Genomic DNA, 19,028 nt, shown 5'->3' with positions numbered 1-19,028 from the left:
GTATTTGTATTTGGAACCAATGGTTGACAGAAATAAGTCACAAAGTAATATTTGCATTACAATGCAACAGGAAGTATAGCTTCTAAATGTATAGATGCTATACTTCATGTTGGCTATGAATGGATGCAAGCTATTGCCAATTCAAGCTACAATTTTCAGTGTAGCGTGAATTGGCAATAGCTTGCATCCATTCATAGCCAACAATTCATTGAGGACATTCATATCACACAATGAGCTGTTCAGAAAATGAATTATTCAGCTCAGGAAAAAATATTCAACTATGACCAATAATGAAGGTTGGTCTTATGAACATTTGGTAGGTGGAGCCATACCTTTCTGTGATTTGTTACTCCAAGTGTAGACTACATTACTTCTTGGTTCAGCAATTTCCCTCCCTAGATATTGGCGGTTTTCTCCATTTGAGGGTATGTGTCTTTAGCAGGCTGATAATGAAGAGCTACAAGCCTACAACACCGCTAGTGATGGTGTATATACTCTGTGAATTATTATCTTTTATGCCTCCTGGCAGCAAGGCCAGGACTGTGGCATCGCTCCTTGTACATTAGCAAGTACTGTAAATTAAATTAAAATGAGCAAGTTAAAATAGCAGATAAAAGATTAATTTAAAAAAATGTCAAATGTTTCACATAGTTTTACTCAGCCATAATGTATAATGTATGCAACTTTATAATGTAGTGAGAAGTACAATATTATGCACTCATTTAGGTGTGAATCTGATATGCTGATGTTGATGGCCTGTATCGTTGATGGCCTGTATTGCTGATGTTGCCTTTAATGAGCCTTTTGATATTTTATAATGACATTTTTTGGAGGGCTTAGATGTATCCAGTACATTTTGTGATGCATATGATACATATTCTTGTTTGTATGGTATGTGTGTGTGTGTGTGTGTGTGTGTGTCTGCGCACATGCACACACACACACACCCACACATGCACACACATACATAATGCATACATAGCAGCAAGAACAAAGCTAGCTCCAACCAGCAAAAGATCATGGATGACAAAATTGAAAACATCAATTATAGAACAGAGCAAACGCAATGCCTTTGATTTGGATAGTTGAACCGAAGGATGAGAAAAGCAGGATCAGGAAACCCTGATAAGCTTGTATTTTGAGGGTGCCTTCCACCTGTGATGGACATTAAATATTAAGATCCTGGAAGGGGAATGTTTTCCAGGTTACTGTATTCTACCGTCTTCTTTTGAAACAGAAAAACACGGTTTATAGCACTGCCAGGATACCGGCACTGAGCACAGAAAATGCCAGCTTTGCCACCTGTTCCGTAATTTGCACTCAATATTCAGAAGTAGTGGCACAGTAGTTCTTGACTTAGCAAAATAAATAAATAAATAAATAAATAAAGTATTCTGAATCCGTTTTGATGCATTTTCACTTTTCTTTTTTGTGTGGAAAGTTTTCTGCACTTATTGATGAACGCCTGAGTTGTCCCAGAAGCTGGGAGGGATATGAGAACGTGTGTACTCTCCCCCCTTCCATTTCTCCAGAGCGTCTGGAACTTTCATGTAGAAACGGAAATGCGTTCCTTTCCCCCCGCAGCAGCGATTTGATTCAAGGGCAAAGCCGCGCGGCGGTGCTGAAATTTGTCTCTTTGAAGGATGGGAGTTTCACCCCGCTAACCCCTGGAACCATACACCCAGGACTACCAGCCTCAGCCTCGCGTCTCCCTGGTGGGCGATTTCCGCTCAAATACATCAACAAGATTTAAAAGGCGTAAGCGGCGCTCGCCCGTAATTGTCGCGGTCCTCAGACAGAGGAGATATCCGAGGCGTCGTTTGCGTGATGGTCATTTTAATTGGCCGCGACCTTCCTTTCCTCGCGGCGCCTCGGCGTTAAAGGCGCTATCGCTGCCCTGACAGCGGCAGCGTGCGCGCTGACATCCGCCGGCCTTATTTTCCCCGTAGGAATAGTCCTACGGAAATGCCATGTGTGACTGTGGAGAGCTCTGCTCTCCATATTCCCTTTGATGAAATGCCATTGTGTTCTTTTTAACACGAGACATTCAGATGAAACTTGCCTGGGACTGTATACGATACCCCAGTCTGTTATTTTTTATTCGCTTTGTTTGTGCCTTTTTTTAATTGATTTAAGTTTGGTGTTTGATGGAATAAACCCAACTTTTTCATTTTTACCGTTGTATTTGATTGTTAGCTACACATTGTTCGCTCTGCCTCCACGGATAGTTACCGACTGAAAGTAAGAAATGGTAATACGGATATACTTGCAAAGCACAGCAGGCTCTTTGGATCTTGCTTCAAACAAACAGTGGAGAAGCTGCCTCCTGCATGCACAGGCTTTCCCTTGTGTTTCAAAATTAATTTCCAGCTCCATCCCTTGGTGAATCATAATGAAAAGGTTGCCGTGTCCCGCAGTTCGGATTTGCGGCGTGATCAACCATCCCAAAAGGAGCTGTTACGAATCTCCCAGCAACCGCCGAACAGGCACTGAGGAGGGCCGCCTATTATTATTGTGTTACCATCAGGTCCCTATCTCGTCTCTTTTGTGCGACCAGCTGTAGGATCAACGCAGATGTGTGCTATAGCAACGCAGTCGCAACATGTTGTGTTGCGCGAAGATTAATGCCTTGTCTGTCCACCATCATCAGTTTTTATTTTTTGTCTTTTTTTTTTTTTAAGTGTCACTGCTGCCCTGTACTGTGAAATACAGTAGTTCTATATTATCTTCCCATAATTGTAGGGCAGGAACCATTTTCATATATCTGGCCCACCCAATCATTTTTAGATTTAATATGTGTCCGTTTTTATAGATTTTTTATTTAGGGAGGTGCAGTGGATGACTCCTGATCTCTTGAAGATTTGCCATTTTATTTATTGATTTTTAGAAAAGGGAATTTCTTGAACATAACATTTTTTCTACACTGCTGCAATATTATCCCATTCATTAAGCATCATATCATATGGTTGAAAAAGACTGACTTCATACATTTTGGCAGAATTTTCATACATTTGGCACATTTTCATATGCATATGTGAAAGGGTACTACATATGCTGATCGCAAAATTGTTTTTCTTTTTATATTTTCCTGTAAAATGCATATGGAGGTCGAAGGTTAATTCAACAAAAAATGTCTCTGTTTTCAGTTCGGCCTTTAATGAGTACTTAACTTGTGGCAGTAAATTCAGGAGCAACACCAAGGGCAAAAATAAGTGCACTCATGTTTGTTTTGAATGCTAAAATGCAGGAGTTGATGAAAAAAACAAAAAAACTAGACATAACAGTTTGGGTAAAGACACCAGATTTCTGTGCCATGCTTGTGCATCTATACTGAAACGTATATCTCCAAATGAAAATGACACGCCACTGTCTATGTGCACTGTCATGGAGCCACCTGACTGTTGTGACCAGGGTCACAGAGCTCAGTCCTGTTCAACGTCACTAAAGGTTTTGCAGCAGTTGCAGCTGCAGCTTCACGCAGCAAGGAGGCGACAGTTTCACCAGTCAGAACATCGTGACGCAGTTCCGTGCAGTGTATCGCTTCAGAAGAGAGTAAATGTATTTTAAAGATTTGATGGATTCCATATTAATTACCGGATTCAGTTAATTAGCGAGCTCCTGAGTTCTCCGCATTGCGCAACCAGAGGGCCTTATGGGTCCCGTGTCTTACTCTCGGAGTCACGAAACCATTATAAATGCGTAATTATCTGAGTTCCGGCAGGCAGCTGTTCCAAAGGTCAATCTGACTGCAGAGTCCCACTGCCTCTGCCTCAAGACACGTTCAACCTTACTGATACGGTATACTCTCAGGTTTAGTCCCCACTTTAATAATGCATGGATAATGTTTCTGCAGAAGTTTAGACTCATTTTCCCCATAGTATGCAATGGCGTAGAAACTTATTCCAGAAGTGTTAGGTGAGAGGTAATTACATGGCTGTATTTCGTTAACCCTCACAAAGCACTATATACATGTATTAAAATACAATACAAATACAGTATGCCAACTCAGCGCTACCTTGATGAGTTGTTAATGAACTTTGAAAGTGGCTCCTCTGCATTTTGCTTTCACACCGCCAGAATTCAGTCACAAATATGGTTTGGGGAGTTCAGAATGAAAACTGAGTATCAGAGTAAATGTTGGCAGGCTCCACGGGAACTTTATATACCAAATACCATACTTTGTTCTAGAAACCTGATTTCAAACACAGGGGCTGCTAAAAGCACTGGTTCTCGGTGTAGTGATGAACCTCGCTGTCATAATTAGCCGTAGTATTGCCAAGAGAGGAAGGACATCGGTCGTATTGTACCCCTCTTATGGTACGACAATGGCTCCTCTGGTCTTCCAGGTACCTGCAGCCTGTCTGTGCCAGAAGCTCTCCAAGCATACTCCTCTAGCATAATTACCAGGCAGCTCGTCTACGGGAATCCTGGGTGAAAAGCAGCAGCAGCTGGCAGAACACGCTTCAGCGGAGACGCCCGCTCATCTGAGCTCTCCCAAACTGACAGAGGACGTTTCGGTGACAATGCGAGATGGGACTACTGTACCAACACAACTGGGTGCTCCAAATTGATGGAAACGAGTGGAAAACAAGCGGACAAAAACATTCTGACAAATATTAAGTGGCAGTTTAGCGCACATTATCTCTGGCTCTTCCATGACGCTGAGTGTCCAAACTCTCATTTATCACACGTGTCCCTCCCTGCTTCCTCCCTGGCCTCTGCCCCCTCCTCTTCCTCCTCGTCATGTTGGGCTCGGGTCACCTTGGCCAGCTGTTTCTCCAAGTCCTCTATTTCTCTTTTCTGTGTACTCATGAATCTGTAGTCTATCACCTCTGTACAGCTACTGTTTGCATCACATTTCTCCACAGGAGGGTCTTTTCACAGAAAGAAGCATTTTTTTAGGATCTATAGCCACACTGCTAGTCTTGTCTGTCACTCTTGTCTGCACGCATTTCCTAGTTGAGAAAACTCTCTCATGCACAGCTGTGCTGACAGAAAAATTCATGTAAATCTCCATTAGTGGAGACAGGCATCTGCCTCTTCCTCTTTGCGTCAAGCTCTTGCAGATTTGCCTTCCAAAAGGATCTCGAGTGGGAAAAACAAGTAATCCACACTTATTGGGGTTCAGATGGGATTGACGTTAACACACATGACTGCGGAATGCTTGTTTATTTCTTTTGTATGTTCATGATGGACCGCACTTGAAATGTACTTGCTTTTGCGGCATTTATGTTGATTATGGAGCGTATGGAAATTACACACAGGCTTCTTGCCTTCGGTTGTGCTCATTTCGCCTCCAGTACCTAGCTGGGGCCAGTGTTAGCAGAAGACGCTGAGAATAGTTCAGCGTAGAACGCCTTTGACTGCATGGGGACATTTTGACAGGCAGATAGAAATGTGGGTGGATTTAAACTTCGGAGGGCTTCTAACAGTGTTTAAACTCATATTTCGATATTTCCAGTGCACAGGACAAAAAAAAACTTATATGGATACATGATTTTCATAATTCCCAGGGTTTGTGTTAAACATACTTAGCATGAAAACTGAACATGTTAAGACTCTAGCCAGGATTGGCAAGTGTAACTACCTGGACAGGACCCCAGAGCGCAATGGTAAGCATTACCCAAAAGGTTGGAGTGCAGCCTCAACCGAGTCTGGGTAATGGAGCAGATGAACGGTTGATGGCAGCCAGTGGCTTGTTGTATTTTCATTTTTAGCGATGGCACTGCGGGTATTGTTTCAGCGTCTGATCTCCTGAGAAATGTTTGCCGTTTTTCTGACTGGCTGACTGCCTTCAGGGGTTGCATCGTTGTCCTTGGAGTCTCTTGAGCCCCTAGCCCGAGACGCGGCACTCATACTGCGACATGCTGCATGTTGTGAAGAAACTGCTGGAGACAGCACCCTGAACCGTGGAAGCATCGTATTTCCGCTGCTGTGGGCGGCAGTAGTAAGCCATCAGTGCCTACAGTCTGCCAGTATTAGGTATGCAGAGGAAGGAAATCTCAGCCCGGTGGTTAAGAAGCACAAGCCTCAAAATGTGCTGTCCTGAAGGCCTGGTATGAACGTTCAGCCCAGTGTCAGAAAATTACAATGTCCTGCCATGGAGGAATCCCCCCCCCCCCCCTTGTTCAATTTCAATGTACTCATGTATTTTTTTCAAACAGTAAACATAAAGGAGCACGAAGTTGCTGCTATAGAACTGATACTGCCAGACATCACATGGTCATTGTAGAATCTATCATGCCGTGTCTCATTAGGAAAAGAGTGAAGGAATGCTGAAATATTTCTTGACAGGGTAAAATTTTCTTTTGTGAGGCATTCAAAAAATAGAAATATTCACTGAAATATAAAAAAAGTCATCTGTAATTTGCCTGTCAGTCACCAGAAAAATGAACATTATAAATGCATAATGATCGCTGTGTTCAAGTAGGCAGATGATTTAAAGGTCAATGAGATTCAAAGTCCTGTACCAACCTGCACAGAAAACAACACAGCTCATTCCCAAAGTCAGTGGATGTCATTGGATTATGTTTATTTACAGAAATTATACTAACTGCCCATTTAAAGAGCACTTAGTTGTTTACCTTACCATTAGTATTTGACATACAGAACACCCTTTTAAAATACATTTTTTTTGCTTGTATTTTGTGTGCTTCTTTTCCTGTAGTTCCAGCGAAGATTGTGAACATATCCTCTGACATCACCGTGAATGAGGGCAGCAGTGTCACTCTCATGTGCTTGGCTATTGGACGACCAGAGCCCACCATTATGTGGAGACACAGTACACCAAAAGGTAAGATGAACTTGTCAATAAAACAAGACATTTCTCTTCTCTAAACAGTCCCACCAGGAATTTTATACTCTAGTTGCTCCAACTAGAATATAAAAGTTTATCGGTACAAGATCAAGAGAGCTACGATAAAAAAACGCTTACTGTACTCTTGCCAGACCCATTCTTTGTGCCCTCTACTGGCGTTAAATCACTTAGTCTTCAGTGGTCGGATATCTGCACTGTGAGAACCCCAACATGAACACTGAAATCACTGGTTGTCAATAACATTGCGGTCATGTCCAGGATATAAAATACCATGATTTGGTGGACAAGACGTTGACTTGTCCCTTGTTTTAAGAGTTGCTTGCCCTGCAACACCAAGCAGGGTTAGCTAACCATTGTATCTGTCATAGTTTAAATGCTTTTATCCGACGCTAACGTCATTATAAATGAGCTCACTATAACTGCGTTGTGACAGGCAACGTTTAATGCACTGATGCAGAAATTGAACCAGCATTTGTTTCTGCACCAACACATTACCAGATAATTTTTACCCTCACAGGAACTTATTACATATCATCATCGTTGGTGTCTTCTTCAAACAGTCACAATTGTCTTCCATTGACTTGAAATTTTCAAACATTCTCGCAATTTTATAACCAAAAAATGGTCACAAATTGTAATATTAATTATTGAGAGATTATTATTTTGGGCTACAATAGTCACAAAAACACTCCACGAGATGCTTTAGGGACTGTCTGAACCTGGCTATTGCTATAAAGTTTTGTGTGCAAGTTATTGAGCCATGGTTTTTCAAAGCTAGTCCTGACCTGGACCTGCATCTAAATAGGTATTCACACTTAACCCTTGCAAGAACTCAAATTGCTGGAGGTGTCTTTCTGCTCATTGATTTTGAGTGGGGAATATTCAGGTTCTTCTAAATAATATCCTTCAAGTTCATAAACTGTGTGACCTATTGAGTGAATTTACATGCAAATCATTCGTACTACTCTCTCTGAAAAATGAAACTTTTGGGTCGTAAAGAAAAATTATTATACGTAAATATTAAAATCTTGGCACAAATTAATTGAAACTTTTACTAAAGGACCAGTCAAGTCATTGAACAGATCTCTTGTACTTGCTTCCCCATAGGTTTGCATGAATTGAGCACATTAAATGAAAGCAGATGAAAGTCTGGCCTGGATTCAATGCTTTATACTTAAACTTGTAAAGCAATCAAGTGTTTTTCCTCATAATTTGGCAAGCTCATTTTTGTGATCGCTGATCTTTGCCAAAGTGTGTTTGTTAGAAGAAAACAAGTACATTAATTCAGTTGAAATTCAAGGATAAAGGGATAGTTTGCTTTCATTTTTTTTATTTTTAGTCTAAACTTTTAATTAGCCCAGACAGTATTTATTTGCATAGCAGTATATTCTCCATACTTTTGAGGACCAGCTGACTACAATGGATGGATTTTGGGGGTTTGTGTTTTCTTGTTCTAAAGCAAGAAAACACACTTCAAAGAATTGCAAGATAGCTTGTAAAATGATGTTGTTTCTTGAGGCTATACATGAGCAGATTAATTTTAAAGCATTTATTCAGGAGTATGAGCATGAATATGAATATCAGTTTTTACGTTGTGCCTATACTGTATTTCTTTATTTGATTGAGGCAGTCTCAGGTTGCATGCATCATAGTAAATACAGTAGTTCCAAACAAAAATGAGTTTCAATGTACTTTTTTGAATAGACATACATACAAACTCATAATATTGCTGTACAATCTGCTTTTGTTATTTGTTAATTGAGGTGTATTCTCTTGCTTGACAATAAGCCCTCTAATTCTGCCTATGCCAGTTATTGTATAGCCAGCAGATCATTAGAAACTTCTGTACATTTGTAATATAGCCTTTATTGCAATGAGAAAAAAAAACTAGAAACAATGAAAAACAGAAAAACTAGAAAGTGAACTATTTACTTTAAGGACTAATGTTGATTGGATTCTGTCAGGCTGATTTATTTTCATATTTCTAATATATTCTCTTCCTTTTTGTTAGGGGCTGATGAAAAAAAAAGAGATACATTTAAGTTGCAAGATGTGTAGATCACTTTTATGGTAGCCATTCATGCAAAGGCTATATAGGCCACTTTGTTTGCAAGGATTGTGTTAATGAAGTTGTCCCCAGTCAATTTAAACCATTGCATCCAGTGACTGATGTCCTACAGGCAGTGCAGTACAGCTGAAAGGTTTTAACATTTTAATATGTAATATTAATATTGAAGATATTTAAATACTTGTTGATGCCTTCCAGGAACATGCATGATTGGCCTGGGAACATGTTAGAACAAATAAAAAATGTGGCAGAAAACTATTTCAAATTCAGCACAAATAATCTTATGGGATTGGTTCTATTTTCGGCTGTCAATTACTTTGTTCGATAACTGCACATGAGTTTGTAATTATTCAGCTTGCTTCAAAGGAGGGCTAAATGTACAGGATATGGATGTTGGTTATTTTACCATCATTGGGTGTTGTGGACAACAGAAGTCAATTTTAATTCAATGATTGTCACTGATACTGAAGATGGACATACGCTAACCACAAAAATATGCCAATATTCAGTGATGCAATCATTTCTCCTCAGCTGTGCTGATAGTGTGGGTTTAATGTTGCTTGCTATTCCGAGATTGTGTGTTATCGTGGTTGACATTTATGTGGAAACTGTAATGAAAGCCATACGATTTAAGCAATGTTTTTGAGCCTTGCCAACACAGTCTCCACTGGCATAAAAAAGTATTAAAAAGTAAATGCTGTCGGAAGTGACATTTGTAAACAGTTCTTCAGCCCCCAGATAGTCACCCCATCTACACTCCCAAGAAATTGCGTTCAAACGTTTTTTCAAAGTGGTGTTATTTATTTTGTATTTTGGGCGTAACATGCCCACTGTGGTCTCAAGGTTTTTAGCTTGCATAAATGAAAGAAAATAATAAAAGTACTGAAATGCTATTGCATTTGCTCTTAACTTCAATATCAACTCATTAAATCCAAGTACAAAGTATTGTGTTCTGGTGACATTTGGCCAAACTGTGTTTTTCAGCTGTAGAACTCGCTAAACTAGTTCCCCGTGTCATCTTGTAAGTTAAGGACAAATGCTGAATGAATCCAAGCCTGTGGCACTTCCAAAAAAGATTTCAAACAATAGCAAAAAAAGTACACATGTACAGCACACACGCAAAAACATTTTAATACCTTGTTTGAAGCCACAGTTGCAAGGGTGTATCCCAAAGTTTGAGATGTCCTAGATGGCATCACTGCCCATTGTTCATTCTGATATGGAGGTACTGTGCATATACGCACATACACACAGGCATGGACACACACACACACACACACACGAATGTGACACCTGACAATTAGTGAAATCTGAAATTCCTGCAGTTACATTTTTCATTGCCTAAGATGACAGTAGCCATGAGCAGTCATTGATGGACCCAAAACACCCAGCGCCTCACAAATTTGGGCTGTAATATGCCACGGAAACAGGCAGCGCAGGGCACAATATTAAATAAATTAATTTCAAATGTATTAGTCGTGACATTTCCAATTTCAGGGATGCAGTAGGGGATGAAACGTTTTACATTTGTGCGAATGGTTTAAGCAGAGAGTCCATTTTCTTAATATATGTATGCAATCGATTTAAGTATGAGATTGATTAAGTGCAAGTCTCTGTCTCCCCGCCACCTCTTTTTGGCTATCCTGAAGAATAAGATGTCATCTATCTCCTCTTTGGCTGCATTACAAAAAGAGATCAGTGGGATTGATTTCCAAGATACAAGAGTAAAACTTTTGAAGGACAATGGCGCGGCTAAAGGGACCAGTCAGAACTGTTTATGACATAATTTAACACTGTTTCGGTTGAGGCAGTAAACCAAGCTCCCGGTCCTTCACTGCGGTCATTAAATATCCGGTGGCACTTATCGCTAAGGGCTGGGGTGTTCCCTGCTGTCACAGGACAAAGTCCTATCCTGTTCCTTTTTTCATTAATCCGGTTTGACTGGCAAAATAATACGTTCCAATAGCACAAAATGTGGCGTGTGGTATATTGTGTATCTCACAGACGGGTGTTCCCTTTTGGAGGTTGCGGTTATCCCCTCTTCCCCATCCTTGAAGTGATTTAGTAGTGGAAGGCCCCGCATAAAGGCACTTCATTAATTAAGAAGAATGAAAGCTGGTTGTGATTATATTCCCTCTGAGGTTACTGAACAAGTCTTGTCAAAAGAATGAGTTCCTCATTGCACTGCTTTACATTGCATTACATTCATTTAGCAGATGCTCATTTCCAGAGTGGCCTACATAATGAATTTCATTCTTGCATTGAAATAGAATATGAACTGTAGCACAGTAGTGGAATTGTATCTGAAAAAATTGTATCTGGTTTTTGTCTGAGCCCAGCCTTTATGACACCTTATTCAACTTATTCATTCATTAATTGTCAGTTGCCAATCAGGACATTGATTAGTAGAATTGGGTGTCTTAGTGCTGGGCTAAAACACAAACCTGCACTCGTAGTGGCCCTTTTGAGAGAAGATTGGACACTGCTGCCATATAGGTAGGAAGAGTAACACACTCAGAGTTGGTAATAGTGTATCAATAGTGTATTTTGTAATGGCAACATAGTCAACAAAATGCAACAAAAATAGAATAAAGAGATGAGGAAATGCAAAAATAGAGGGGTTGTGTCTGTTCCAGGTTATCTCATTGTGAGATGTAATGTAATGCAACATTGATGACTTGAGTGTATTAAATCCAATCGTCTATAATGGTCTGCCAACCATTATGGTGCCCTGAAATGGGGGGGACTATTTATAAACGTTACAGTTAAACATGGTGAAACCAAAATGTATAAAAATGGCCTTTATTGAAATCTGACTATGTGCACTTTAATGTGATTTTAAAAAAATGACAAATCTCAGATGATGGGTCTTTGTCCCAAACATTATGTAGGTCACTGTACATTCAAGCCTCTTCTTATGCTCTGTATACAACCATGGTGACCTGTATTAATGACTGCTTCCGCTTACGATTTATTTATTTACTTATTTGTGATAACTTTTCCCTGAATTGCCTCCTCAGACGAAAGTTGTTCATTTTGTGGCAGCCAAACTCTTCATGAATATCCCTCCTTTTGTTCTGCAATTTACTGTGGATTGTCAGCGTAGCTGTGCGCGAGCGAGTCGGAGGTTTGTGCCCTCTAATTTGGCATTGTGACAGCGTGATTGACGGCTTGGCGGGCGTGTGGACTGACGCTGCAGACAGGTGGCAGATCTCTTGATGAGTGGTAATCAGGCCATTATTCTGTGGAAATGTACAGCTCGACGTTTGCTGTGATATTTCTGTCAGCGAGAACAATGGCCCATGATAGCACTCACTGTCACACGGATGATAGGCAATACAGTTTTTTTGGGGAGGGGGGAGGGGGGAGGGGGAAGCAAAATGCATCTCCCATCAAATTGATATATTATCTGTAAGGACAACATGCTCGTAGCTATACGTACCCGGAATGGACACGGGCTATCTTCTAGGCCAGCTGTTCTGTTTTGTGCATTAGTGTCCATTCACAACGTATGGCACAGGGCCGGATTTGAGCCGTATAAAAAATGTGCCACTTTCTGTCCCCACTTTGCGGGCTCTTGCAGCGCTCGCGCACGCAGGGAGATGTTCGGCTGTAATGCGTTTTGCTCCTTCATTACGTGATATAATCATATGCAGTGCCTCGTGGCTTTTTGAAGTAGTTATTCAGTTGGAAATGAAAAAAAAACCTATGTCTGCACGTCCCTCGGCAATCTCCGGGCGCAGAAGCAGTCAATATTGATGTGTCCTAATAAAAAAGGAATTGATTAAATATAGATTGTATGAAACAAAAAGAAGAATGATATGGTAATAATCAGCGTGAAGTTGCTGAGATTGAAAAGAGGAAAAGTCTCAAGTACATTTAATTCAGTGAAAAAGTGCAATAACACGCATTTCATTACTGAAACACACCTGAATCGCATTTTCCAATTGTTATCTGGAGTAACCATACAATGTAGAATCTTTTGTAATACACTGTTTGTGGTAAGTCATGGTAAGTTTCAATTTTGAGTTACTATCATTGATGCTTATTCCTTGTGATTGTATTGTATGAGTTTCATCTCGTAAAATAGAATGAATTTTTCGAACAATGTTCGTGGCCGAGCGTACTTGTATACGACAAGACCAGATTTGACCTTTTGTCCTTGCATAGCTGCAGTGGGTGTAGTGTAGGAAGAAGGATGCACAAGTTGAAAATCTACTGGTCTTTGGGCTTTTGATAAGGTCAATGGAATCATGAACTCCAGCTAGTATGATACGACTTGGCTGGAAACCTTGCTTCCCTGGCCAAGAAGCTTATAGGCATGAATGGTCCCAAGCATTCTTAAAATTCAGTGATCTCAGGCATACCTCCAAAACAATAAAATAAAAGTTAACTGATCACAGAATTATTGTTTCTCTGCCAAGTCCATTAGGATGCCATCTTTGCTTGTTTGTGTATATGTGTGTGTGTGAAGGCACTATTAACCAGGGGTACTTGCAGACCTTTTTGACGCATTATCCACTTAGGTTGCTGGGAATTTACAGAAGCAGCTCTTGTTAATTACCTTGCTCATGGGTGCAGCCAATGTGACCCTGGTGGGGTCTGAAGCAGCAAGCAGTTCTCTCACCACTTTGTTTCTGACAGCACTGCTGTCATGGCCGCCACCACCACAATGGTACTGCAGGCGGGTATGGAAGTTCTGTTGCTGTATTGGTCTGGCCCCTGCCTTCCCACTTTGACCATGAAATGATTGTTGGTGCCAGACAGAGTGTTTTGAGCATTTCAAAAACTGCTGATCTCCTGTGATTGTCACACACAGCAGTCTATAGAGTTTGCAGAGAATGGTGCGAAAAACAAAAAAACATACAGTGAGTAGCAGTTCTGCGAGAAAAAACACACTGTTAATGAGAGAAGTCAGAGGAGAATGGCCACACTGGTCGAAGCTGACAGGAAGGTAACAGTAACGCAAATAACCACAAATAACCACAGTGGTATGCAGAAGAGCATGTCGGATCTCATAACGCAACAAACCTCAAAGTGGATAGACTATAGCAGCAGACCAAAATGAGTACAGAGCAATACAAAAATGTTTAAAGTATCCCTCTTCGTTGTGTTACATCAAAATGAATACTCAAATAAAGTCATGGGTTAGATGACTCCTACCAGCTCATTGTAAGATCAAAACAATTGGATGGCTTTTCAGCCATTTTGCTTTGATTTCGTCTTTTAAAGTATTTGTTTGAATATAATTTACCCTTGGAGTTGCAAATTTGTTAAAATTGAACTCAGGTGGCTATTTGGAACTGCTTATCTATTGCTAATACTTTTGCTGATTCAAAATGTCTTTTTGAATTTGAATGTGTCATTTGGAGATTTTCATATAAAGGATATTACATAGGAGTCAGAACATTTATGCAAACATTGTCAGACTGAAAATTGAAGACATAAGGATTTGAGAAAGCAGAATGACAGCCCATTCAAACTTGATTCTTTGCTCTCAAGTGTGCTCAGTTTCACAAGTCCAAGAAGGACACTAACAGTGATATGCTATCATAATTCCAAACTCTGAAGTGTTCCAGATTGTACTGTACATTTAAGCCTTTCACCCCAGATACGACACAACTGCCATTACAGAAGCAATAAGGAGATTCCAGGTGTTTTGTATAATCTACCATTCTTGTCTTTGACAGTCACAAAGATTATTTCCAATTAACCAGTAACAGTTAGCACAGCACCGTACACAGTATAGCTGTTAATTTACAAGCATACATACTGTACAGTAGAATGGGATTCACGAAATAAAGGAGAGAATGTACCATAAGCATCCTGCATGTATGATTCACAGCAGCATGCAGAATGTGAGTTCATGAAGTCCCAGTGCCCATCTGTGGGAGGGCTGATCCAGTGGGCAAGGGAATATAATGGGTTCTCTGAAATCACACTGTAATTTAACACGCCTCCACCATTTTTGCCACCTTCATTACAGTCAACTGTACCTTTTTCAAACATGCTCTTTCTTTCCCTAAGCATTTGTGGACACTGACCTTTTTGGCAACTAGCTGATATCCACCAAGACATGCTACAGGTATCATTAGCCACACAGGCGAAGTGAAGTGACAACATTTATTCTAGACTGCCTCTGTTCTTCCGTGTGCTGTGGATAGAGGAGTACTGACTGACATCCAATTTCCTTTCCCATTCTTCATCCAAAAAATTCCATCGGTACCGCTCCTACGTGTGCCTGTGTCTGGCACCTGCCATTCAAGTTGCATTAGCAGGAAATGGTCCGGCATTCTCTTTAACTCACAATTAAAATGCAGTTGTCCAGTTGATTGGCAAAATTAACTGGCTGAGAAAAATACAGATATGTGCCTTTGTTTTTGAAGTCAAATTTTAATTGAATCCCGGCCAACATGGATGATCGACGGTATGTGGACTTCTCAAGGCCTCCAGCTGTTTTAAAGTGTGAAGATTAATGGTAACATGTTTGGTGCTTGTCTAACATGAGGGTTAAGTCACAAGTTTTAACAGCAGTGTCATAGGTGTTATCCTATACTGCAGACTGTGTTGTGGCAGCAGCTGCCAAAGGTGTGAACCGCATGCTTGCATGAAACTGTATATGGGCACACGTTTCCCTTGTGTACTAGGTGTGTTTTAAAGAGTGATTAATTTGGAGTTCCACATACACATACAAGCCTTCCCAATGACCAGTGGTCATGGATAGGTACGCTAGCTTTCTGATTGACCAGTGGTCATGGATAGGTATGCTAGCTTTCTGAATGACCAGTGGTCATGGATAGGTATGCTAGCTTTCTGAATGACCAGTGGTCATGGATAGGTACGCTAGCTTTCTGATTGACCAGTGGTCATGGATAGGTACGCTAGCTTTCTGATTGACCAGTGGTCATGGATAGGTACGCTAGCTTTCTGAATGACCAGTGGTCATGGATAGGTACGCTAGCTTTCTGAATGACCTGTGGTCATGAATAGGTACGGTAGCTTTCTGAATGACCAGTGGTCATGGATAGGTACGCTAGCTTTCTGAATGACCAGTGGTCATGGATAGGTACGCTAGCTTTCTGAATGACCAGTGGTCATGGATAGGTATGCTAGCTTTCTGAATGACCAGTGGTCATGGATAGGTACGCTAGCTCTCCAAATGACCTGTGGTCATTTATAGGTACTCCAGATTCAATCAGTGCACGTGAGTCTCAGTCTCTCAGTCATACTTCCTGGTGCCTGTCTCAGTGCATCTCAGAAGCCAACGCGAAGTGAGGAAATGGGGTCAAGTGCAGAGATTAGTGTCAGGGAAGTGTTAGCGTTCTTCAGGGCAAAGTCAAAGGCAAATTTTTCAGGCAGCCAGAGACAGGTGTGAAGGTTCTGCAGAATGGCTTCCGCGCTTGCCGACCATAAATCTACGAGAACGTGGCTAATTCAACCTGAACTTTGATCATTAATAATGAAGGAGAGAGAGAGGCGGCTGCTGACTGCATCTGTTTGCTTTGGCGGGGGGTGCTGGACCAGAGCATTATTTCATCTGACATGATTAGCTGGCTTGGGGTTTCTTGGTACTGGCCCCCTGTGATGATGGAGGAAGCAGCCTCGGCCCAGAGCTGGCGTCTCAGCTCTGAAAGAGGCTATTAACTACGGCTTAATAACATGTCATCCTATGCTATTCCTCTGAGTGAAATTCTGACTAATCTTTAAATGTGGCTAATTCATCATTGCATGTCCTCTCTAAACCAAGCTCAAAGCCAGGATGTAGCCGTTTAAATTTAAAGACACATCGAGATGCAGTTGTTCTTGAAAAGGATCTTCTCAGTATGACAGCATGTATTTACCAAGAGAGTTCCACAGCAGAATAAAATGTCCATCCTTTCCTGACCCAACAACAAATTTTCTCTTCCCTTCTTTGTGAATTCCACAGGAATTAATTATAAAGTTTAATAAATGGATAAAATTGTGTGCAGATGTAATGATGTAATCTGACTGATAATCACTCTACTATATAGTATATAGACACCAATGTCAATATACACTCACTGAGTACTTTAGTGGGTTATTAGACTTATTTTTTACTCTTGTTAAGTCTTCTGCTGCTGTAGTGTATCCAGGTTTGATGCATTGTGCGTTCAGAGATGCTCTTCTGCATACCACTGTTGTAATGTGTGATTACTTGCGTTACTGTCACCTTCCTGTCAGCTTCGACCAATTTGGCCATTCTCCTCTGACCTCTCTCATTAACAACACGTTTCTGCCCACAGAACTGCTGCTCACTGGATGTTTTCTGTTTTACACACCATTCTCTCACCATTTACGCACCAAACTCTAAAGACTGTTCTGCGTGAAAATCCGAAGAGATCAGCAGTTTCTGAGATACTCAAACCACCCTGTCATTCCATGGTCAAAGTCGGTCCATGGTCATTTATTCCCCATTCTGACATTTGAAAAACAGCCTCTTGACCACGTTTGCATGCTTTTATGCATTTGGTCACTGCCAGATTAAATATTTTTCGGCTGATTAAATATTTGCATTAAGAAGCAACTCAGCTCTACCTAATAAAGTGATCACTGAGTATAGGTGCTAATGTCACCATCACTAGTACTATTTTGAGCATTTGGCATTTATTACTGATTAAACAAACAGCATTGTATACTAGAATGACATTGATGCAGATGGCATTTTTCTCTGAGCTGATAAACAAATTGCTCATTTAATTTAAAATGACATTAAAGGACATGAAATATAGAACTTCTGAGGTACAATTTATTATATTTCAGACAATAACAGTGACTCTCTCACCCTACCCAAGCCAATACCCCTCCCTACATTTCAAGTACAAAATTCAACCTCCACCCTGACCTCGATGTCTCCCTTGAGACTATCTCACAATTTTAGGCTGCCTGAAATAGAACTTCAGTGTCACAAGTTGCAACACAAATATCCCCATATCGTAATATGAATGGGTCTGAGATATGCTTTTCTGCCAGCAGACAAACGGCTTCCTGTTCTGTGCTAACTGATAATATGAAGCCATAGATTGACACATGCAGCTAGGATGTTCTCACGTTTACCTCAGCCTTCCTGTTGCTGAATGCCAGGTTGCAGAGGGATACCAGTTAGACCTCAAAGTGCAGCACCCATTAATGGCTTTCTTTATCTGGGTGCAAGAGGATATTCCGATCCATATGTTAGCATCGGTCCAGCATTGTTTTCTGTGATCCGACTTCTGCTCCCGTACGGCAAAGAATCTTGGGGTGACTCTTGATAACTGCCTCACCCTGGCTCCACAAGTATCCTCCACTGCCAGAACCTGCAGGTTCTTTCTGTATAATATACGCCGCATCCGTCATCTCCTGACGGAGAAAGCCACCCAGCTCCTAGTCCAGGCGCTCGTCATTTCCCGCCTGGATTACTGCAACTCCCTCCTAGCCGGTCTCCCAGCGTGCGCCATCAAGCCCCTCCAGCTGGTCCAGAATGCTGCAGCCCGCTTGATCACCAGTCAGCCCAGGTCGGCTCATGTCACCCCGCTTCTCATTGGCCTCCACTGGCTTCCTATTGCCGCACGCATCCGATTCAAGGCCCTAGTGTTGGCATTTCAGGCTGCTAAGGGGACTGCCCCATATTACATACAATCCCTGATCACTCCCTACTCCCCAGCTAGACCACTCCGGTCTGCCAGCTCTGGTCGCCTTACGGTTCCCTCTCTACGTGCACCTGGCGGTCGAGCTGCACGTTCACGCCTGTTTTCCGTTCTGGTTCCTCAGTGGTGGAATGACCTGCCTACCACTGTCAGAACAGCAGAATCCCTCCCCCTATTTCGACGCAGACTCAAAACCCACCTTTTCAAACTCTACCTTAGTCCTCCCTCCTGATTTCCCCTGCCCCTCCTTTCTGATGACAACTACAACTACAGCATTTCCTGTGTATTTTGCTACTTTCTGGATGTGATGCTCTGACTTATGGTAGAACCTATGCACTTGTAAATCGCTTTGGATTAAAAGCGTCTGCCAAATGACTAAAATGTAAATGTAAATGTAATGCTCCCTCACACCCCCTTCTATTGTTTAGTGAAGGCCTTTCAGAGTGGCATGCCCATGGAGAGAATGACATGACATTTACTACCAAATACCTAATTTAAT

General features: G+C 41.3%; 1 protein-coding gene across 2 annotated transcripts in view; it reads left to right on the top strand.

Annotated features, from left to right (window-relative positions):
- Positions 1–19,028, top strand: part of opcml (opioid binding protein/cell adhesion molecule-like) — a 349,212-nt gene that overhangs the window by 289,925 nt on the left and 40,259 nt on the right. For both annotated transcript variants that reach the window (XM_061248661.1, XM_061248660.1), the window contains one exon: positions 6,668–6,793. In XM_061248661.1, coding sequence (XP_061104645.1) covers positions 6,668–6,793 — 126 coding nt within the window. The remainder of the gene's footprint in view (positions 1–6,667; positions 6,794–19,028) is intronic.

Source organism: Conger conger, chromosome 7, assembly GCF_963514075.1.
Source record: "Conger conger chromosome 7, fConCon1.1, whole genome shotgun sequence".
NCBI classification, from domain to species: domain Eukaryota; kingdom Metazoa; phylum Chordata; class Actinopteri; order Anguilliformes; family Congridae; genus Conger; species Conger conger.
Note: the sequence above shows the minus strand (reverse complement) of the source record. Positions and strands in the feature narration are given on the sequence as shown.